This window comes from Hypomesus nipponensis, chromosome 9, assembly GCF_054491055.1.
Source record: "Hypomesus nipponensis isolate SF chromosome 9, ASM5449105v1, whole genome shotgun sequence".
NCBI lineage: Eukaryota > Metazoa > Chordata > Actinopteri > Osmeriformes > Osmeridae > Hypomesus > Hypomesus nipponensis.
Genome location: NC_140369.1, coordinates 25624029 through 25642007, shown reverse-complemented (window position 1 = coordinate 25642007; position 17979 = coordinate 25624029). Strand labels below are relative to the sequence as shown.

The window sequence follows — 17979 nt, the reverse complement described above, 5'->3', positions numbered from 1 at the left end:
ACCAGTGCAGAATACAAGATGGTTGACAGTGTTGTTCATGATGTTACTGTGAGTCTAGAAAACAAGGATAGCTGTCACTTCGATGGTCCGCTAATTCTTGTGTATGAACAGGCCATTCGATGGGGCTTGGTGGATCTCCATACCCATCTCTCCCTCCCTGCTTCCACCTGTTGTGTTGTTTTAATCCAGGGAGCTAGCAAGCTTGTCTCCTGCCCTGCTTTCATAGCTCCACAGGTCTTCGAAATAGGTTTCTTTAATGATTGAGGGTTAGAGGGGATTGATTTGAAGTGAGGTGAACCCTGACCGAACCTGATGGTCCTGGGAATCAGGACCTGGACTGTGCGTGTCATCATGGCCTCTGCAGCATCTCCAAGCTCCATGAAGGCCGTGGTGTCTCAGAGCACGTCAGGCTCAGAGGACCAGAGAGCACGTCAGGCTCAGAGGACCAGAGAGCACGTCAGGCTCAGAGGACCAGAGAGCACGTCAGGCTCAGAGGACCAGAGAGCACGTCAGGCTCAGAGGACCAGAGAGCACGTCAGGCTCAGAGGATCAGAGAGCACATCAGGCTCAGAGGACCAGAGAGCACGTCAGGCTCAGAGGACCAGAGAGCACGTCAGGCTCAGAGGACCAGAGAGCACGTCAGGCTCAGAGGACCAGAGAGCACGTCAGGCTCAGAGGACCAGAGAGCACATCAGGCTCAGAGGACCAGATAGCACGTCAGGCTCAGAGGACCAGAGAGCACGTCAAGCTCAGAGGACCAGAGAGCGGCTCAGAGGACCAGAAAGCGGGGCCATATTAGCATGTGACTCAGCACCTCATGCGTATGCATGTCAGGATGGTTCACACTACACTTACCAGAACAGCCATGGGTTGAAATGTCTCACTAGGTGAGACATTTCAGATCGGATGTTTAGATCCAGATCTGAATTCGTTCTTGGCTCATTTAATGTTACTAGTAAGGCTATGAAAATTACATGTATCGTCGGCTAACTCCAACAGTTTGGAGTCCATTTTTTTATCATACCAATAAACTTGGTCTTGATTTGATCAACCCATTTGACATGGATTCTGCATTGACAATAATTGGAATACCAGATCAGGCTGTAATCTGTCTTTAGTATGACCTTTCCTTCAACAAAGTAAAGACCTCTGAGATCTCTAAACATTTTTTACAGTTTGTTTGCATAGTGGATGCTGCATGTAAAAGGACATACAAATAGAACACAGTACAGAAAGTTCAGTGGAAGGTCAAGGATCAGAAGTGCAGCAGTATTTCTATGAGTCAAGGGTTGGTCTGTATTTCCCAGACAAAGTTACTATGTCTCAGCTACCAGGCACAGTGATCAAAGCAGGACTAATATAACAGCACAGTGGTCTTAAATCCAACAACTTCCAAAACAAAACTACAAAATATAATTATCCAATCAGCAAGCAGTTGCTGTGACTAAACCTGTGCACTTTTCCATCTCTCTCACCTTCTCTATAAAAACACAGCAGTCCAAACCGAATTGCATCAAAATAACACATACAAAAATAAGAAAATCTATGGAGGAATAGTACTTGATTTCTCTGCCTAATGACAGTCAACTGGAACCAAGCAGATATTTTTTTTTCTTCTTCACCAACCAGTATTCAACAACAAAAAACACAGGCAAAGCCATTTTTGTAGCTAATTAAAATCTCTTTATTACAACCACATATCCCAAAAAGTATTGTTTTGTCTGAAAAGTGAAAAGGTGCCAACCCGTACACACATACAGACATTGAAGTTGTGCAGGCTCCAGTCCCCAGCACCCAGCATGTCTGTTTCCTTTCATAAAGGAGAACTATTTTCAGCGCTCTTAATCCTCACATAGTGGAGAAGGAAGCGAGATGTAGGGAGAGGGAGAAGGAGGGATTGAGAGGGGAAATAGATAATAGAGAATAAATCCTCCCCTTATTTTCATCCATAATGCAGGGTTGTGGAGTCATGCCGAGTGTGACGCGGTGCACACATACACCTTGAGGAAAGATAAATAAATAAAGAAGACATCTGACATGCTTTATCTCTCACTCAATCTCCCCTTTTTGATTTCCCACCATCTCTCCTCTCTTTTTCCCTCCTTCAGTCTCTACGTCGCTCGCTTTCCTTCCTTCCCTCGATCTCCTCTCTCGTTTATACTTGATCTCTTTTATGCACTCGTTCTGTCTGCTCGCCAGGCAGACACTAGTCATCCTTGCTGCGAGTGTGTGTGTGTGTGTCTTTGTGCCAAATGCACGCTGCGTGAAATAAGTTTTAATTATGTGATAAAACACGCAGTGCAAATAAGCTGTCTGTGATCTTTCGACATCCGGTGCAGCTAACAGGAGGATGCTATGAGGCACACAGCTAGTGACACTGTGGAGCGCTTTCTGTCTCTGTCACTTATACTGCGAAAACTGAATGTAGACTAATGGATATGCAAACATCCCTGAATACCATATGGTATGACGCTTCGTTGAGGGAGTGTGCTTTACCTACGCCTGTGTGACCCTGACATGCGCATATACAACCCCCCGAACCTTCCAAGCCTCACTAACAAAACATGTATGCACAGGTTTCAACAGAATAAGAGCAGTAGCAATACGGTTCAAAATAGCAAAATAATGTTAGTTTTACTGTTCACTCTGCTAAAATGGTAAACAAAGTCCGATACAGATATTTTTTTCTTTTTTGTTTACAAATTATAAAAACAAACAATTTCTCTCACATTTTTGTGACTGTCACGAGAACAATATTTAAATATATCCAACACAAATATAACCTACAATACCTTTACTGTTTTTCGGCAAACCTCCGTTAAAAGCAATTTGCAATCAGAACTAAATAGCGACAAACGTAATAATTCTATCTACAGTCCACTGGCCGAAGTCCCCTTTGTGAGGAAAAATCTAATAATTATTTATATGTAAAATAATGTGCAAAAGTTTTTTTATGTCCTTCCTTGGCAGTTAGGGAATTTAGAACCTGCCTTTGCTGTCACCTTGTAAGAAAGATCGAAGGTTGAAAGGTTTCCCCGAAACCAGTTTTATCCTTGATATGCAATACAACACATTTTGATCTGTGACAGCTGAGCTACAGTACTCTCCCATGAATATTACTGGGTGATCATTTGGGGATTTATGTTCCCCATAGACAAATGTCAGAAAATCACATCTGTATAAACACTAATAACTCCTTGACATTGTAACTAGTGAACACAACTCCCATTTTCTCCCCTCTCAGAACATCCCTGACAATCAGTTTTCAGGGAACTCAGTTTACTGTCACTGCATGGGTCGAGTTTAGCCTCCCGCTAAGAGCACACATGCTATTGGAGATTTTTTACTTCATATGGAATGTGTCAGAGATCTTGTGGGGGTGCCCAAAGTGGATGATGAGAACCAAGTTGTGTCACATCTGATAGGGGTCTGTTAAACTCCTGAGCCCAACCTGGGATTGAACACTGACAGAGCCATAGGAAGGAGCTATACAGACATTTTTAACCAGTCCAGCTCAAATTTAGTTCATTCTGAACGACAACTTAGCGTTGAATCTGTGTGTAAATGGTAAACGGGCCCAATGTAACGGTAAAAGTATATATAAAATGTTTTCTTGGTTTGTGTCAGCATATTGTTTGAATTCAACTTCTTCTCCCTCACTTTGATCATTTTATTTGACGCAGGTATCATGATGCCATATAAAGAGTACACACCTTACACGAGGAGGAGTGTAGGATTGCTTTGCGTGTTCAAGGGTAACAGGTCGTCTTTTTCAGTTCATGGAACACTGCACTCCTCTGGGATGACTGTAAACTGAGTTTGGGTATCAAAAGCGACTGTCTGCGGTCAACACTATGGGACATTGATTCAAACGGCCGTAACATGAATGCTACATACTTTACTGTGGCCTCTGCGTAGAAGCCACCCTTAAAAAGTGATAGTGTATAGCTTGATACATTTGCAGTTCAGTATTGCTTTTAGAAATCTCTTCCATTGGAGGGCATGCCTGTACCTGCAGGAGAGATTTCTCCTCAGGGTCATCAGTGTGTTCTGTGAGATATCGAATGAACTTGCATCCTCTCCTTTAAGTACACACTTGCTGAAGTTCTAAAGATGGTCATGCAGCTACAAACACTCTCAAAGACTTTCAACACAGTGACTCACTCACTCACTCACTCACTCACTCACTCACTCACTCAAAGCTATTGGCTGAGTTTCTGCTGCCCAGGGTGTGCAGTGCTGCTCTCTCCATGTCAACCACACAGTCTGTGTTCACACAGTGGTAACAGTGAGCAGCGAGCTGGGACAGAGGATCTCTCCACTCCCCATCCTCGTTCCATGAGTCAACAGCTCCTCCACCGTCGTCCAATCATCGAGCACCTTCCTGTTCCGCATGCGACTCAACTTCCTGTGGCTGAGCTCCAGGACCGTGTTGCTCCGCCCGTCTCCCAAAGCTCCGCTCATTTCCCCACTTCCCCCCTGGGTCCCGCCCTCCACCGCCTCGGAGACCAGGCCCTCTCGTGTAGCCCCGCCCCTCACGCTGACCCCGCCCTCTTTCCCTGCCCCGCCCCCGCGGGCTTGCTGCTGCTGATGTCGCTGCTCGCGGGCCAATAGGAGGTGCTCCCTCCTCTCTGTGCGGCTCCAGTAGCGGCCCCGGAGCATGTCCCCGTGGCTCTCCTCGTCCGTGCTCATCCCGCTGCGCTCGTCCGCCAGCCGCAGGGCCCGCTCCCTCAGCATCTGGTTCCTGGAGAGGCGTGGGGTGGGCGCGGTGTTGAGGCTCTGGTTCTGGGGACCGCTCCTGGAGGCAGGAGCGCCGAGCGGCCCTGTCCCAGTGCCCACGTGGCCCTCCAGGGTGCTGTAGAGGCCCCCGCCGCCCCCACAACCCTGGGACTGGCGGCTCGCCGGCTTGGGCCACGTCTCGTGGATGTCTCCTTGCTGGGGAGGGTGGCCCTGGGAACGGAAGCGAGCGTCTCTCTCCCTCTCCTTCTCCCTCTCCCGTTCCCGCTGTCCTTCTCGTTCCCTTTCTCGCTCTCGTTCCCTCTCTCTCTCTCGTTCCCTCTCTCTCTCTCGCTCCCTCTCTCTCTCTCGCTCCCTCTCTCTCTCTCGTTCCCTGGCAGGCAGCTCCATCAGAAAGCTCCTCCCGTGCTGCACCCGCCGGCTGTGTGCCAGCTGGTTAGCGTTGTTGTCGTAGCAGGGGCCGCAGGGCAGGGGCCCTGCTCCCCGGTGCTCCCCCAGCATGGGGGCATGCAGCTGGGGGGAAAGGGCCAGGCCGGCTGGGGGCTGGAGGCCTGGCTGCTCCAGCAGGCCCATCTCTAGGCCTCTAGGTGGCGCTGCCACCCCTCCGCAGTGGTGCAGCGTGGCATAGGAGGGAGAGGCTGGGTGGCTGGCGCGCCGCCGGTATTCCTGAGGTGGCGGACGGTGGTGGAGGGTCCGGCTCCTCCTCAGCGCACCCGCCGAAACGGAGCCGGAATGCTGCAGCGCGGGCACGGAGGGCCTCCGGTGGCCGGAGGGGGTACTGCAGGTGGAGAGGACGGGGCCAGGGGCTCCAGGGAGGGCCAGGGGGGCCAGAGACTGGGTGAAGAGGGAGCCACTGCTGGAGCTGTGTCTGTTCAGACACGGACGATCGGCCTTGCGGAACTGGACTGAAGATACCCTGGAGAGAGAGACAGCGAGCACTTGAAAGAACACCAATATGTCTCAACTATTGCTCAATTTGAATCATTGATGTTTTAACATAATAGAGACACACAATTGAACCCATCCAGCAGTAGCGTCACATATATGTGAGCGTTCCAAAGTGGGCACCGCAGCGTAATGTTGCATATATGCGATTCGAACGTTCCAATTTTCCGACAAAAACTACACAACAAACGCTTTGGTATGGCTTCAGAATCTACCAATTAGAAGACTAGCAAGTAACATTAGCATGATAGTAGCATCTAAAGGTTAACGACTGAGTTACAAATATTTACATTTACATTTATTCATTTAGCAGACGCTTTTATCCAAAGCGACCTCCAAGAGAGAGCTTTACAAAGTGCATAGGTCACTGATAATAACAACAAGATAACCCCAAAGCATTGCGGGTAGCCAAAACAAGAAGTACACATTGTGAACAACCAAAAAATAAGTGCTAAAGGGAGGAAACCATAAGAGCATGTAGTTAAACAAGTTACAATTAAACAACATGAAACTCTAAGTGCAAGTGTACCTGTAGGAAAGCAATAAAAATAGGATTAACTAAAATAGAAAACAGTTTAAATCAGCTACCACTAACAAACAAGAACAACAGTCTAAGCAAGAGTCAAATATTTCCAACGGTCCCCACAGCGTAGGTGTGGTAGCTGGGTAGCTTAGATAGCTGCCAGGCTAAGTTACTTAGCATTAAACTCGTAGCAATGCCATACAAAAGAGTTTGTCGCATCGTTTATGTCTATTGGAAAATATTCCATTGGAATGTAAGAATCACATATTTGTGATGTTACGCTGAGGAACCCACATTCGAACGATCACATATTTATGACGCTACTCATTAACGGGTTAATGGGTTAATCAACTTTCTAAATAAAACCAACAAAGGCATTTGAAAGGTTTATGTGGCATTTTCATGTGCAAAATAAGTAGGGAAATGAAAGAAATCTTAAGGAAAACATCTTTTACCTGTGGAGTCCGCGAGGTGGAGGTGCTGTGAGGCCTCCCATCCCCAGGGGGGCGCACTGGTGCTGTTGCTGGGACTGGACAGTCAGGGTCTCGGGGATGGCCTCCAGCAGCTCTCTGTGGTTCTTCTGGCAGCTGTCCCTGCGCTCTCTTCTATCGCTGGGTTCTGGGGCGTGCAGGCGGGCACTGTACAGCCGCATGCGCGTCTCCAGCATTCTCTGGAAGCGGCGGAACTCTCCGGTGCTCACGCTGTAGAAGCCAGAGTCGCTCAGCTCCGAGGAGATGAAGGACTCGGACGAGCCCCCGCCCCGGGGCCCCGGCACGCCCCCCCGCAGGCCCTCCTCCAGCCCCCCCTCCTCCGTGTCCAGCCCTGAGAGCTCCCCCTGGTGGATGCTGCCGTCCGTCCAGCCCAGGCCGCTGTCCAGCTCGTGGTGCAGGGGCAGGTAGCCCAGGGCCTTGTCCAGCATCACATCCTCATCCTCTGTCTGGGGACGGAGACACGCTTCAACATGGAGGTGGTGATGGCACAGCACTCAATACATCACAACAGTACACCACCCCACACACACACTATAACACACTATTGTACAATGCATGCTTACACACACATAAGTATAAAACATGCCGATACACTGTACACACACTCACATATACACTCACTCTCACAAACACTTATACACACACACTCTCTCACACACAAATAGTGACCTGGCTGTGGAAACTGCTGGGTTCCTCCAGGTTGGCGTTGCAGCAGCCAATCAGACAGCTTTGTCCTTTGGGCTCACGGTTCGACAGCTCTGGATCCTGAGAGAAAAGAGGACAGAGGGATGAGGAGGGAGAAAAGAGGAGAGAGGGATAAGGAGGGGAAAGAGAGAGCATTCTTAATTAGGATTTGTTCCCTCACAACAAAGGACAGACATCTAACTTGTATTGGAGAACCTCATCAGACCTGTCTCCCTCCAGTCTGTCCTCTTTTGGAGATGAGCTGGTTACAGTGCTTTACAACCAACTTATATCTCCCTCAAGTACCACTCACTGCCAGTCCTCTAACCCTGCTCTGAAAGTAGACCATTAGCAGTAGTACAGTCGATTGTTGTGAGCTGTGAACCTGGCCAGCAGTAGAGCAGCTAAACAGGGAGGCTGGTGTTAGTGTACAGGGGAGAGATAACCAGGGAGACTGGTGTTAGTCTACGCAGGAGAGATAACCAGGGTGGCTGGTGTTAGTCTACGCAGGAGAGATAACCAGGGAGGCTGGTGTTAGTCTACGCAGGAGAGATAACCAGGGAGGCTGGTGTTAGTCTACGCAGGAGAGATAACCAGGGAGGCTGGTGTTAGTCTACGCAGGAGAGATAACCAGGGAGGCTGGTGTTAGTGTACAGGGGAGAGATAACCAGGGAGGCTGGTGTTAGTGTACAGAGGACAGATAACCAGGGAGGCTGGTGTTAGTGTACAGGGGAGAGATAACCAGGGAGGCTGGTGTTAGTGTACAGGGGAGAGATAACCAGGGAGGCTGGTGTTAGTGTACAGAGGACAGATAACCAGGGAGGCTGGTGTTAGTGTACAGGGGAGAGATAACCAGGGAGGCTGGTGTTAGTGTACAGGGGAGAGATAACCAGGGAGGCTGGTGTTAGTGTACAGGGGAGAGATAACCAGGGAGGCTGGTGTGTGTTTCCCTCCCCTGCTCCTCCATTCTCAGCATCTGGCGACACACCGTCTACTGAACACGTGAGTGTGTTTGTGAGTGTGTTTGTGAGTGTGTTTGTGAGTGTGTTTGTGTGTGTGCAAGAGCAAGAGCGTCTGCAGGAGTGTGTGCGTCCTGACGTAGGCTAGCCTGAGGTTCTAGGTGTTGTGTTAGTCTGTGTGCACTGGCATTGTGGGAGGCTGTGTGTGTGTTGGTTTGTTGTCTCGGATCCCCGAGCATAACAGCTACATAAATAATTCCAGATTGAACTGAAGGAATGCGTCGTTATCCTCCCTCAACTCTACCAAATACTAGATTTCACTCAGGGAAGCTGTGAAAACACAACATGATGCTGCAGTTTTTATGTTCTCTATAAAACCGGTGGAATATATAAGATGAAAACATTGTGTTCATCTTAAAGGGATGTTCAAAAATAACAATAAAGATTTACTGTGAGGGGATCATTGTGTCAAATTCTGTTAATCTGTTTGAGCATTGTTTAAACGTTGTTTGAACGTGCCCAGACAGAACAACACTGTCCCGGTGTTGTTGTCAACTCGCCCCTCCGTTTCCCACACACACATACACCCATATACACTGTAGAAACGCACACTGTACACACACACACACACACACACTGTACACACACACAAACTGTACACACATGCACAAGCACAGAAATTCGTGAAGTACCCTCAGGTTGTGCTCAAAATGATTTTCTTTCAAACAAAAGCCCATTTAACTGGTCGGCTTCCACACAGAGGACTGTGTATTGTCAGGCAGCATAACTACTATCATTCAAAAGTACAAACATCACATATTCTAAAGTACAAACATCACATGTTCTTAAGTACAAAAATCACATGTTCTTAAGTACAAACATCACATGATCTAAAGTACAATTATAAAACAATTAGGTTCTGTCGTCTTATTTATCCGTTGCTGATTGGATGAGAGACGTTCCATGAGTTGAAATATCCTACAACAACCCAACTCTGACTTTTCACAGCTAATAATAAATCACATGAAACATTTGCGTTGATACAGATAAGTAACCATAACAACTGGGACGAGTCAAAGCCTCGAGTTACAATTTTGAAAGACTTTAACAAGCTAACTTGTATTTACAACAATGAGTGACTTCAATATTTGTTTTAACCTATTTGAAGACTTCAATGTTTGTTGTAACCTATTTGAAAAATGTTTCTTTTCATAATATACTGTGTCAGTGTCACATAACCGCTCATCTCACATCCCATTCGTTATTCACCTCGCTAGTCAATCGACTTCAGACAGGCTGCAGCCAACTCGATCAGACATGAAAATCCCTCACCTTTCGGCGAAATTCGCCGTTTTGAAACCAAAACAGGTGACCTACGTGAATCTTGTAGATTCGATTTTTTTTTGAGGGGGGGGGGGGGAGTATTCATATTCAGTGAACTGCGAACAGGTGCGCGTGTCAGAAGGGAGCGCGAGTGCATGGAAATATTAACGTAAAGGGCCTTGCATCACCAGTGCAGATGACCATCAGAAGCTGAAAGCACCTGGCCTCGGTGAATGATGGTTTCAATCATTTTTATATTTTCTGGTATATCTAAGTTAAGTTACCCAGGAGCTCTGTTGACATAGATTTAGCTAACGTTAGCTACAGCTTGATGAATTGAGTCATTGAGCACAGCAGGAGAGAACGCAACGTTAGCCAGCTAGCTAAAGCTCCGGTGGAAAATTCTAAATGAACGTATGTACCGCCTACACACAACAGTGACACTGACAGATCGAAAGCTAATTTGAGACAATATAAAGATGGAAAACCAGGCTAAGAAACGTAAACGTAATTACCTTAACTTCACAACGTTTTACAAATTGGAAAAACGGCTATGTTTGTCTGTTTCAAGCTCCAAAAACTATTTTTCGGTCAAATCAGCCCAGAGAATTTGCTCGGGCGATACGCGCGCACGCATTAACCATGGAAGTCCCTAACTAGCATCAAATCAGGCACAGAATTTGCACGCATTAGCAGGGCGCTCGCTGTGGTGGCGTATACGGGACCGGTTCTGGTGGGCCGGTCTGGATCAAAGTCCAAGGCCTATTTTTACTCCCGTCCCTGCCGTCCTATCAATAAGCAGACCTGCCAACCTGTATTTGTGTAGCGGATACGCATGTTGACTTCAAAGTACGCTGGTACTTGTATTGGCTGTCAATCATGATGGAAGAGTAGACAAGTTAAGTTACAGCATGTCCACCATCTCTTGTGGGGTTTATGCATTAAGCCATTTGTGGTGCCCTTACCACATTGTGCCTCATATACTGTAAATGTTAGACCCAGTGACAGGCTGGCATCAAATGGCTTGCATAATAGTAAGGAGGCCATAATAATTTTTGACCCATGGCTTAAGTTACGTTTCTCCAGCTCTCCCCAGGTTGGCAAAAAAGTAACTCAAAATGCATCAGATTGATGCTTTAAAATATGGAATATTTACATTTTTCTTATGGGGGAGCATGCACCCGGACCACCTTAGAGGGGTAATATCCTTCTCACCTTTTTCACCCCTGACCCGTTTCCATGCCTGTCGATAGTAGCAGCAACTCTACACATGCCATGGTCGATTATTTTCTTCTTAAAAATTTTGATTTTATTTGGGGAGAACGACATGGCTCGATAGCTGGCTAGTCTTGTTGTAAAACATGCTGTCAAATTATAATTACTGTTTGGAGAAATTGTCAACTTTGATGCGGTCATCTCACATCCTACTGTAGACCTATGCAACTCGCTCCACCGGCTGTGGCCGTATGGCCACTTTGTTAGTGAAAATCTTGATATATTTTGGGACAGTGACATGGTTGGTTAGCAAGGAAATCTTCTTGTCAAACACACTGTAAAATTACATTTACTGTTTGTCAACCGTAGGCCCTACACAATGTTATTGCCTTGGAATCTTGCTAGCATAACGTTAGCTTTTGGGCTAATAGCTCACGCAATGGAACCATTTTTTTCGTTGCGGAGTATTTAAAAAAAAATCTATAACTGTGTTCAAATGTTAATTGGTTGACTATAATTTTTTTAAATAAAAGCAATATAGTAGTGTATACTACCCCTGTTGCCTACGACACTCGGCCTCCGGCCAAGTGGCTACGGCCGAACACCACCCGTGGAAATAGACCAATTATTTGTTTGTAAACATTCGGGATGTGCGCGCAATGTGGTTGCAGAAAACCAGGAAAGAATAGCATTTTAAATGGAGAAAGGACCACACGGATTATACAAATAGTTGGATTTTAAAAGACCAAAAAGGTCGAGGAGGACAGTCTTTAAGAGAGAAAGCGATTACCCATTGATCTGTGGCATCAGAATTTTCGTTTGGGTCACGAAAGTTTTTAAATTTGAGTGAGAATGTCGCCCAGTACAGACCGCATAGTCAGCGGCAACCATGTATTTACGTCATGTGACATATGTCACAAAGTTAATAATTTTACAGTTTTACAGTCAATTCTACATCTAAAAAGTCAAGCAGGGCAGCTTTCAAGAGATATGGGAATTCTACTTTTAGCCAGCTGGTCCAATTATTTTTCTGATTTTCTGATTTGTTTAAACTGGCAGTCTGAGTGAGACTGCGTCCCCGTTACACTGTTTTGACGTTAGCCTCAGTCAGACTCGCTCACTGGCAGTGGGCACAATGTTGTATTTTACTCCATTCTACACCAGAAACGTCAGGGAGGACTGCCTAATGTAGATACGAGCCTGATGAAGATAGCCAGCATCTCGGATTTATTTAACCGAGCCTGTTTCATTCGTCATTTGCCTGAAAAAGTTAGCCAGGCTAGTTTTGCCCGATCACTTGGTCAGGCTTTTTAAGGGTATCGGGGTCAAGTGACTTTTGTGCATTGACAAGTGAAACGTAAACGTATTTGTCCAAAGGCCAAGAGCCTCAAAAAGTTAATATCAAGCCCTGCAATCCAGTGGCCAGAGATATATGATGACCTGATCGACACTCCAAGTGTAATAGACCGGGGAGATGTTCATCTTTTGCAACCGACATTCGCAGTTGAGCCTGCTTGACAGTTGTGTGACGTAGGGTAATAATTGGTCTATATCCCTTATCAACCCCACTCGCACTAGTACTATATTGCTAAAGTATTACAGAAGATACTCACACAGACACACCTTTGTCATTCTGTAACATTACTGTAACATTATGCAGGAAGAGCCGTGTAAGGCTTGGGGTGGATGGCATGCTGCCATGTAGAGAGCAGATGTCCTCACATGGTGTCAGGGCGATCATAGAGGAGAGACGTGGTATCTAACGAGTATTTACATCTGTCACAACCATTACATTTAGTCATTTAGCAGAAGCTCTTATCCAGAGCGACTTACAGTAAGTACAGGGACATTCCCCCCGAGGCAAGTAGGGTGAAGTGCCTTGCCCAAAGAGACGTCATTTGGCACAGCCAGGAATCGAACCAGCGACCTTCTGATTACTAGCCCGATTCCCTAACCGCTCTGCCATCTGACTCTTCCTACAACCAATCGTCAATGTCATCAGAAATAGTGTGTGTGTGTGCGACTGTTGTAAATTCAAACGCCTGCCGGACTCTGCTCGCCCAGGATCGTGTGTGAGAGAGAGAGAGAGAGAGAGCCTGTCTGCTAGACCCCGTTGCTGCCTGTCCTGGTTGTGTGGGCTGGTGCCTGTGTAACAGAGTTAGAACCTGTGAAACTCACTCCTCAGGTATGTAACAGACGCGTCAACCAAGAGCTAGCTTTTCTTTGGCGTAGTTGGTAGTGGACACGCTTGGCAAGTCAGAGGTTGTGTGTTCGAGCCCAGCGACTGGCGAACGACACCTTGTCGAGACGGAGTGTGGCTACGTCCGTCACATACCGTCACACCTGTGTGTGTGTGGGAGGGGTGGCTCCTGTGTGTGTGTGTGAGGGGTGGCTCCTGTGTGTGTGTGGGAGGGGTGGCTCCTGTGTGTGTGTGGGAGGGGTGGCTCCTGTGTGTGTGTGGGAGGGGTGGCTCCTGTGTGTGTGTGTGAGGGGTTGCTCCTGTGTGTGTGTGAGGGGTGGCTCCTGTGTGTGTGTGTGAGGGGTGGCTCCTGTGTGTGTGTGGGAGGGGTGGCTCCTGTGTGTGTGTGTGTCTCACCTGGTATCCGACAGGCTCCATATCTTGGATGTGGTGGGTGACTCTGGGAAGGTAGTCGTATCTGTCTCTGGGCAGGCTCATGTGGTCTCTGTGGTCTCTGGGCAGGCTCATGTGGTCTCTGTGGTCTCTGGGCAGGCTCATGTGGGTGCAGCAGGGTCTGAACCAAGAACACTGAACACGTCAGGACTCATGTCTGTGTGTGTGCCTGCAGACATGCGTGTGTGTGTTTGTGAGGGTAAAGGCATACATGCACACCAACGTGTGTCTGAGGGAGTGGACACATTTACTGTGTGTGTGTGTGCATGTGTGTATTTGTTTGTGTATGTGCATGTGTATATGTGTGTACATGTGTCTGTATGTGTGTTTATCTGTATAGATATTTGTGTATACATGTGTGTGTATACATGTGTATGTATACATGTGTATGTGTGTATACATGTGTATGTATATAAGTGTGTAAATGTATGTGTATACATGTGTGTACATGTGTGTGTCCTACCTGTCCTGGTAGGCAGCGCTGGCTCGGGGCACGGTCCCTCCCAGACTCCTGAGCGGCAGGGGGAGGAGCTGGGCTCCGGGGGGGCGGAGCTGGGCTCCGGGGGGGCGGAGCTCCCAGTGCTCCGTCTGCGTGCTGCAGTCCTGCTGACACTCCCCCCAGTGGCCTCCCCGGATCTGCAGTGTGATTGGCTGCTCGTATGTGGCCAAGATGCGCAGGGCATCTCGTTTGCTAAGGTGGGTCAGGTCCCGCTTACCCTCCTGACAGAGAGGGGAAGAGGGGGGGGGGGAGAGGGAGGGACAGAGGGAGGGAGGGAGAACAGGGAGAGAGGACCGAGGTAAGAAGACAGAGAGGGAGGGGGAGGAGGAAGACAGGAGAGAGGGAGACAGCGAGGGGGAGAGGAGAGAGAGGAAGAAGAGAGATAGAGAGAGAGAGAGAGAGAGAGAGAGAGAGATAGGGAATGGAGGAAGAGGGGGGAGATAAAAAGAGGAGAGAAGAGGGGAGGAGAGAGAGAAAAATATATCACAATGTAATAACAGAGGTAGTAAAGGGTCATGTTCAGTAAATGGCATTACATTTACATTTATGGCATATACGTGATGGTTAAAGGGATATAGACATGGCATTCTGATATCTCTATTTAAAAAAGGCTGCTGCTTTCTCCACAGTCAGAGCTTTCAGTCAGAGATGAATACACCTGGAGCAGGGGTGGAGCTAGACGTTGTAAATCTTCAGGGCTTAGCCTCAACCTAGGACCTAGTCAAAGTTTTATGTGAGCTTAAATTGAAACTTCCACAGGGAATGCACAATTCCGCAAATTATTTTGCACATTAGCATTTATTTTTGCATTAATTTGACCCCAAAATGACAACTCAAATCCTAACATTGACAACATTCACTCCCCAGCTCCGCCCTGGAGCCCATGACCTGGAGTCTCCTCCGCTCCGCCCTGGAGCCCATGACCTGGAGTCTCCTCCGCTCCGCCCTGGAGCCCATGACCTGGAGTCTCCTCCGCTCCGCCCTGGAGCCCATGACCTGGAGTCTCCTCCGCTCCGCCCTGGAGCCCATGACCTGGAGTCTCCTCCGCTCCGCCCTGGAGCCCATGACCTGGAGTCTCCTCCGCTCCGCCCTGGAGCCCATGACCTGGAGTCTCCTCCGCTCCGCCCTGGAGCCCATGACCTGGAGTCTCCTCCGCTCCGCCCTGGAGCCCATGACCTGGAGTCTCCTCCGCTCCGCCCTGGAGCCCATGACCTGGAGTCTCCTCCGCTCCGCCCTGGAGCCCATGACCTGGAGTCTCCTCCGCTCCGCCCATGAAGAACACTAACACTCCGTACACTAAGACCCGGAGTCTTCTTGAGTAAAACATCAACCAAACTTCTCTTTTACTTCTCTTTACTACTCCCAACATAAGACACACACAAACACACCACACCCATAGGTACACACCACACCCTGCAAACACTCTCAACCAGTTTTTCATCTGCAGTTGATCTTGCTGCTGTGTGTCGCCCACTCAATTGTGACACACACACACAGACACACATGCTGCTGTGGCCTGCTTACAGTCGGACACAAGCGGTGTATTCTTAACTATAGCACACATCACCACCAACATGAGTCACCTACTGTATCACACACGTCCTCTCTCTGTGGGGGGGAGACAGGGGGAGAGACGGGGGAGACAGGGGGAGACGGGGAGACAGGGGGAGAGACGGGGGAGACAGGGGGAGAGACGGGGGAGACAGGGGAGACAGGGGGAGAGACAGGGGGGAGGGAGGTAGAAGAGGAGAGTTTATTCTTTAGGTTTGTTGAGCCAACATTTAGAACATTTAAAGAGAAAGAGAGTTAGTGTGTGTCTGTGATGGAGAGAGAGAGACTGAGATTCTGTGTGTGGTTGTGTGTGGTTGTCCACATGAGCGGCCAACTGTTGTCTTCCACACTGATTTCTCTGACATGCAATCTAGATCATGCTCAACCGAGCACATGCTGTAGAGCACAGAGACTCTCTCTCTCTTTCCCTCTCTCTCTCCCTCTCTCTCTCTCTTTCTCTCTCTCATTAATGTAGCTGCACTATCCAAATACAGTAAATGATCTGGTCAACTCTCTCTGTCCCGTCCCCTCTCTCTCTCTCTCTCTCTCTCTCTCTCTCTCTCTCTCTCTCTCTCTCTCTCTCTCTCTCTCTCTCTCTCTCTCTCTCTCATAAACACCCACTGCAGGCCACGTGCTCATAGGCACAAAATGGCTCTTGAGCACAGAGACTCGATGAGAGAAGGAATATTAACATACAGGGAGGATGGAGAACGGAATAGAATGAAAGGGAGAGAGAGGAGGAGCTGGAAATATAGATTATAGGAGATAGAGGGGGCAGTGAGGGAGGGAGAGGGAGAGAGAGGGAGAGAGAGGGAGGGAGGGACAGATGGGCAGGGAGAGGAAGACAGGTTGATAAGGGGATGAGATGGAGATGAGATGACAGACAGATCTGTTGAAAGTATGTGCGACTGACACACATAGGGACCCAGAAATAAGTGAGGGAGGACAGGAGGAGGAAGAGGAGTGGAGAGGGCAGGAGGAGGAAGAGGAGAGGAGGAGGAAGAGGGGAGGAGGAGGAAGAGGAGTGGAGAGGGCAGGAGGAGGAAGAGGAGAGGAGGAGGAAGAGGGGAGGAGAAGGAAGAGGGGAGGACAGGAGGAGGAAGAGGAGAGGAGGAGGAAGAGGAGAGGAAAGTAGAGGAAGAGGAGAGGAAAGTAGAGGAGGAGGAAGAGGAGAGGAGGAGGAAGAGGAGAGGAAAGTAGAGGAGGAGGAAGAGGAGAGGGCAGGAGGAGGAAGAGGAGAGGGCAGGAGGAGGAAGAGGAGAGGGCAGGAGGAGGAAGAGGAGAGAAGAGGGCAGGAGGAGGAAAAGGAGAGGAGAGGAGGAGGAACAGGGGAGAGGAGGAGGAAGAGGAGAGGACAGGAGGAGGAAGAGGAGAGGAGGAGGAAGAGGAGAGGAAAGTAGAGGAGGAGGAAGAGGAGAGGGCAGGAGGAGGAAGAGGAGAGGGCAGGAGGAGGAAGAGGAGAGAAGAGGGCAGGAGGAGGAAAAGGAGAGGAGAGGAGGAGGAACAGGGGAGAGGAGGAGGAAGAGGAGAGGACAGGAGGAGGAAGAGGAGAGGACAGGAGGAGGAAGAGGAGAGGAAAGTAGAGGAGGAGGAAGAGGAGAGGGCAGGAGGAGGAAGAGGAGAGGGCAGGAGGAGGAAAAGGAGAGGAGAGGAGGAGGAAGAGGAGAGGAGGAGGAAGAGGAGAGGAGGAGGAAGAGGGGAGGACAGGAGGAGGAAGAGGAGAGGAGGAGGAAGAGGAGAGGACAGGAGGAGGAAGAGGAGAGGACAGGAGGAGGAAGAGGAGAGGAAAGTAGAGGAGGAGGGAGAGGAGAGGAAAGTAGAGGAGGAGGAAGAGGAGAGGGCAGGAGGAGGAAGAGGAGAGGAGGAGGAGGAGAGGAGGAGGAGGAAGAGGAGAGGACAGGAGGAGGAAGAGGAGAGGGCAGGAGGAGGAAGAGGAGAGGAAAGGGCAGGAGGAGGAAGAGGAGAGGAGGAGGAAGAGGAGAGGAAAGTAGAGGAGGAGGAAGAGGAGAGGGCAGGAGGAGGAAGAGGAGAGGGCAGGAGGAGGAAGAGGAGAGGACAGGAGGAGGAAGAGGAGAGGACAGGAGGAGGAAGAGGAGAGGAGAGGAGGAGGAAGAAGAGAGGAAAGTAGAGGAGGAGGAAGAGGACAGGAGGAGGAAGAGGAGAGGACAGGAGGAGGAAGAGGAGAGGAGGAGGAAGAGGAGAGGACAGGAGGAGGAAGAGGAGAGGACAGGAGGAGGAAGAGGAGAGGAAAGTAGAGGAGGAGGGAGAGGAGAGGAAAGTAGAGGAGGAGGAAGAGGAGAGGGCAGGAGGAGGAAGAGGAGAGGAGGAGGAGGAGAGGAGGAGGAGGAAGAGGAGAGGACAGGAGGAGGAAGAGGAGAGGAGGAGGAAGAGGAGAGGGCAGGAGGAGGAAGAGGAGAGGA

The 17979-nt window shown here is 49.0% G+C and overlaps 2 protein-coding genes across 4 annotated transcripts; one reads left to right on the top strand and one right to left on the bottom strand.

The window, feature by feature from the left end:
- Positions 1-1696: 1696 nt before the first annotated feature.
- LOC146273991 (uncharacterized) lies at positions 1697-12742 on the bottom strand. 3 transcript variants are annotated; one of them, XM_084704450.1, is made up of 4 exons: positions 10178-12742; positions 7366-7461; positions 6661-7142; positions 1697-5653 (listed from the first exon to the last, which is right to left on the bottom strand). In XM_084704450.1, the coding sequence occupies exons 3-4, from the start codon at positions 7122-7124 to the stop codon at positions 4273-4275; spliced, it is 1845 nt and encodes a 614-aa protein (XP_084560576.1). In that variant the 5' UTR covers positions 7125-7142; positions 7366-7461; positions 10178-12742; the 3' UTR covers positions 1697-4272. The 3 variants fall into 3 exon arrangements, with proteins under 3 accessions (XP_084560576.1, XP_084560577.1, XP_084560575.1); XM_084704451.1 differs by lacking the exon at positions 10178-12742 and adding an exon at positions 9609-9727; XM_084704449.1 differs by lacking the exon at positions 10178-12742 and having other exon boundaries at positions 7366-7719.
- Positions 12743-14082: 1340 nt separating this feature from the next.
- On the top strand, positions 14083-15334 carry LOC146273990 (uncharacterized). The gene is made up of 2 exons (XM_084704526.1): positions 14083-14205; positions 14876-15334. Exons 1-2 carry the CDS (start codon positions 14180-14182, stop codon positions 15291-15293), a joined length of 444 nt encoding a protein of 147 aa, XP_084560652.1. The 5' UTR covers positions 14083-14179; the 3' UTR covers positions 15294-15334.
- The last annotated feature ends 2645 nt before the right edge of the window (positions 15335-17979 follow it).

Bases quoted from the DNA above. Each gene is read 5' to 3' on its own strand.
- LOC146273991 (XM_084704449.1), bottom strand. From the start codon at position 7,536: ATGCTCTCTCTTTCCCCTCCTTATCCCTCTCTCCTCTTTTCTCCCTCC. The intron at 7,143-7,365 runs GTCACTATTTGT...CTCCGTCCCCAG, and splicing joins CCAGCAGTTTCCACAGCCAG to ACAGAGGATGAGGATGTGAT. The intron at 5,654-6,660 runs GTAAAAGATGTT...CTCTCTCTCCAG, and splicing joins CCACCTCGCGGACTCCACAG to GGTATCTTCAGTCCAGTTCC.
- LOC146273990 (XM_084704526.1), top strand. From the start codon at position 14,180: ATGCGCAGGGCATCTCGTTTGCTAAG. The intron at 14,206-14,875 runs GTGGGTCAGGTC...TTCACTCCCCAG, and splicing joins AGGGCATCTCGTTTGCTAAG to CTCCGCCCTGGAGCCCATGA.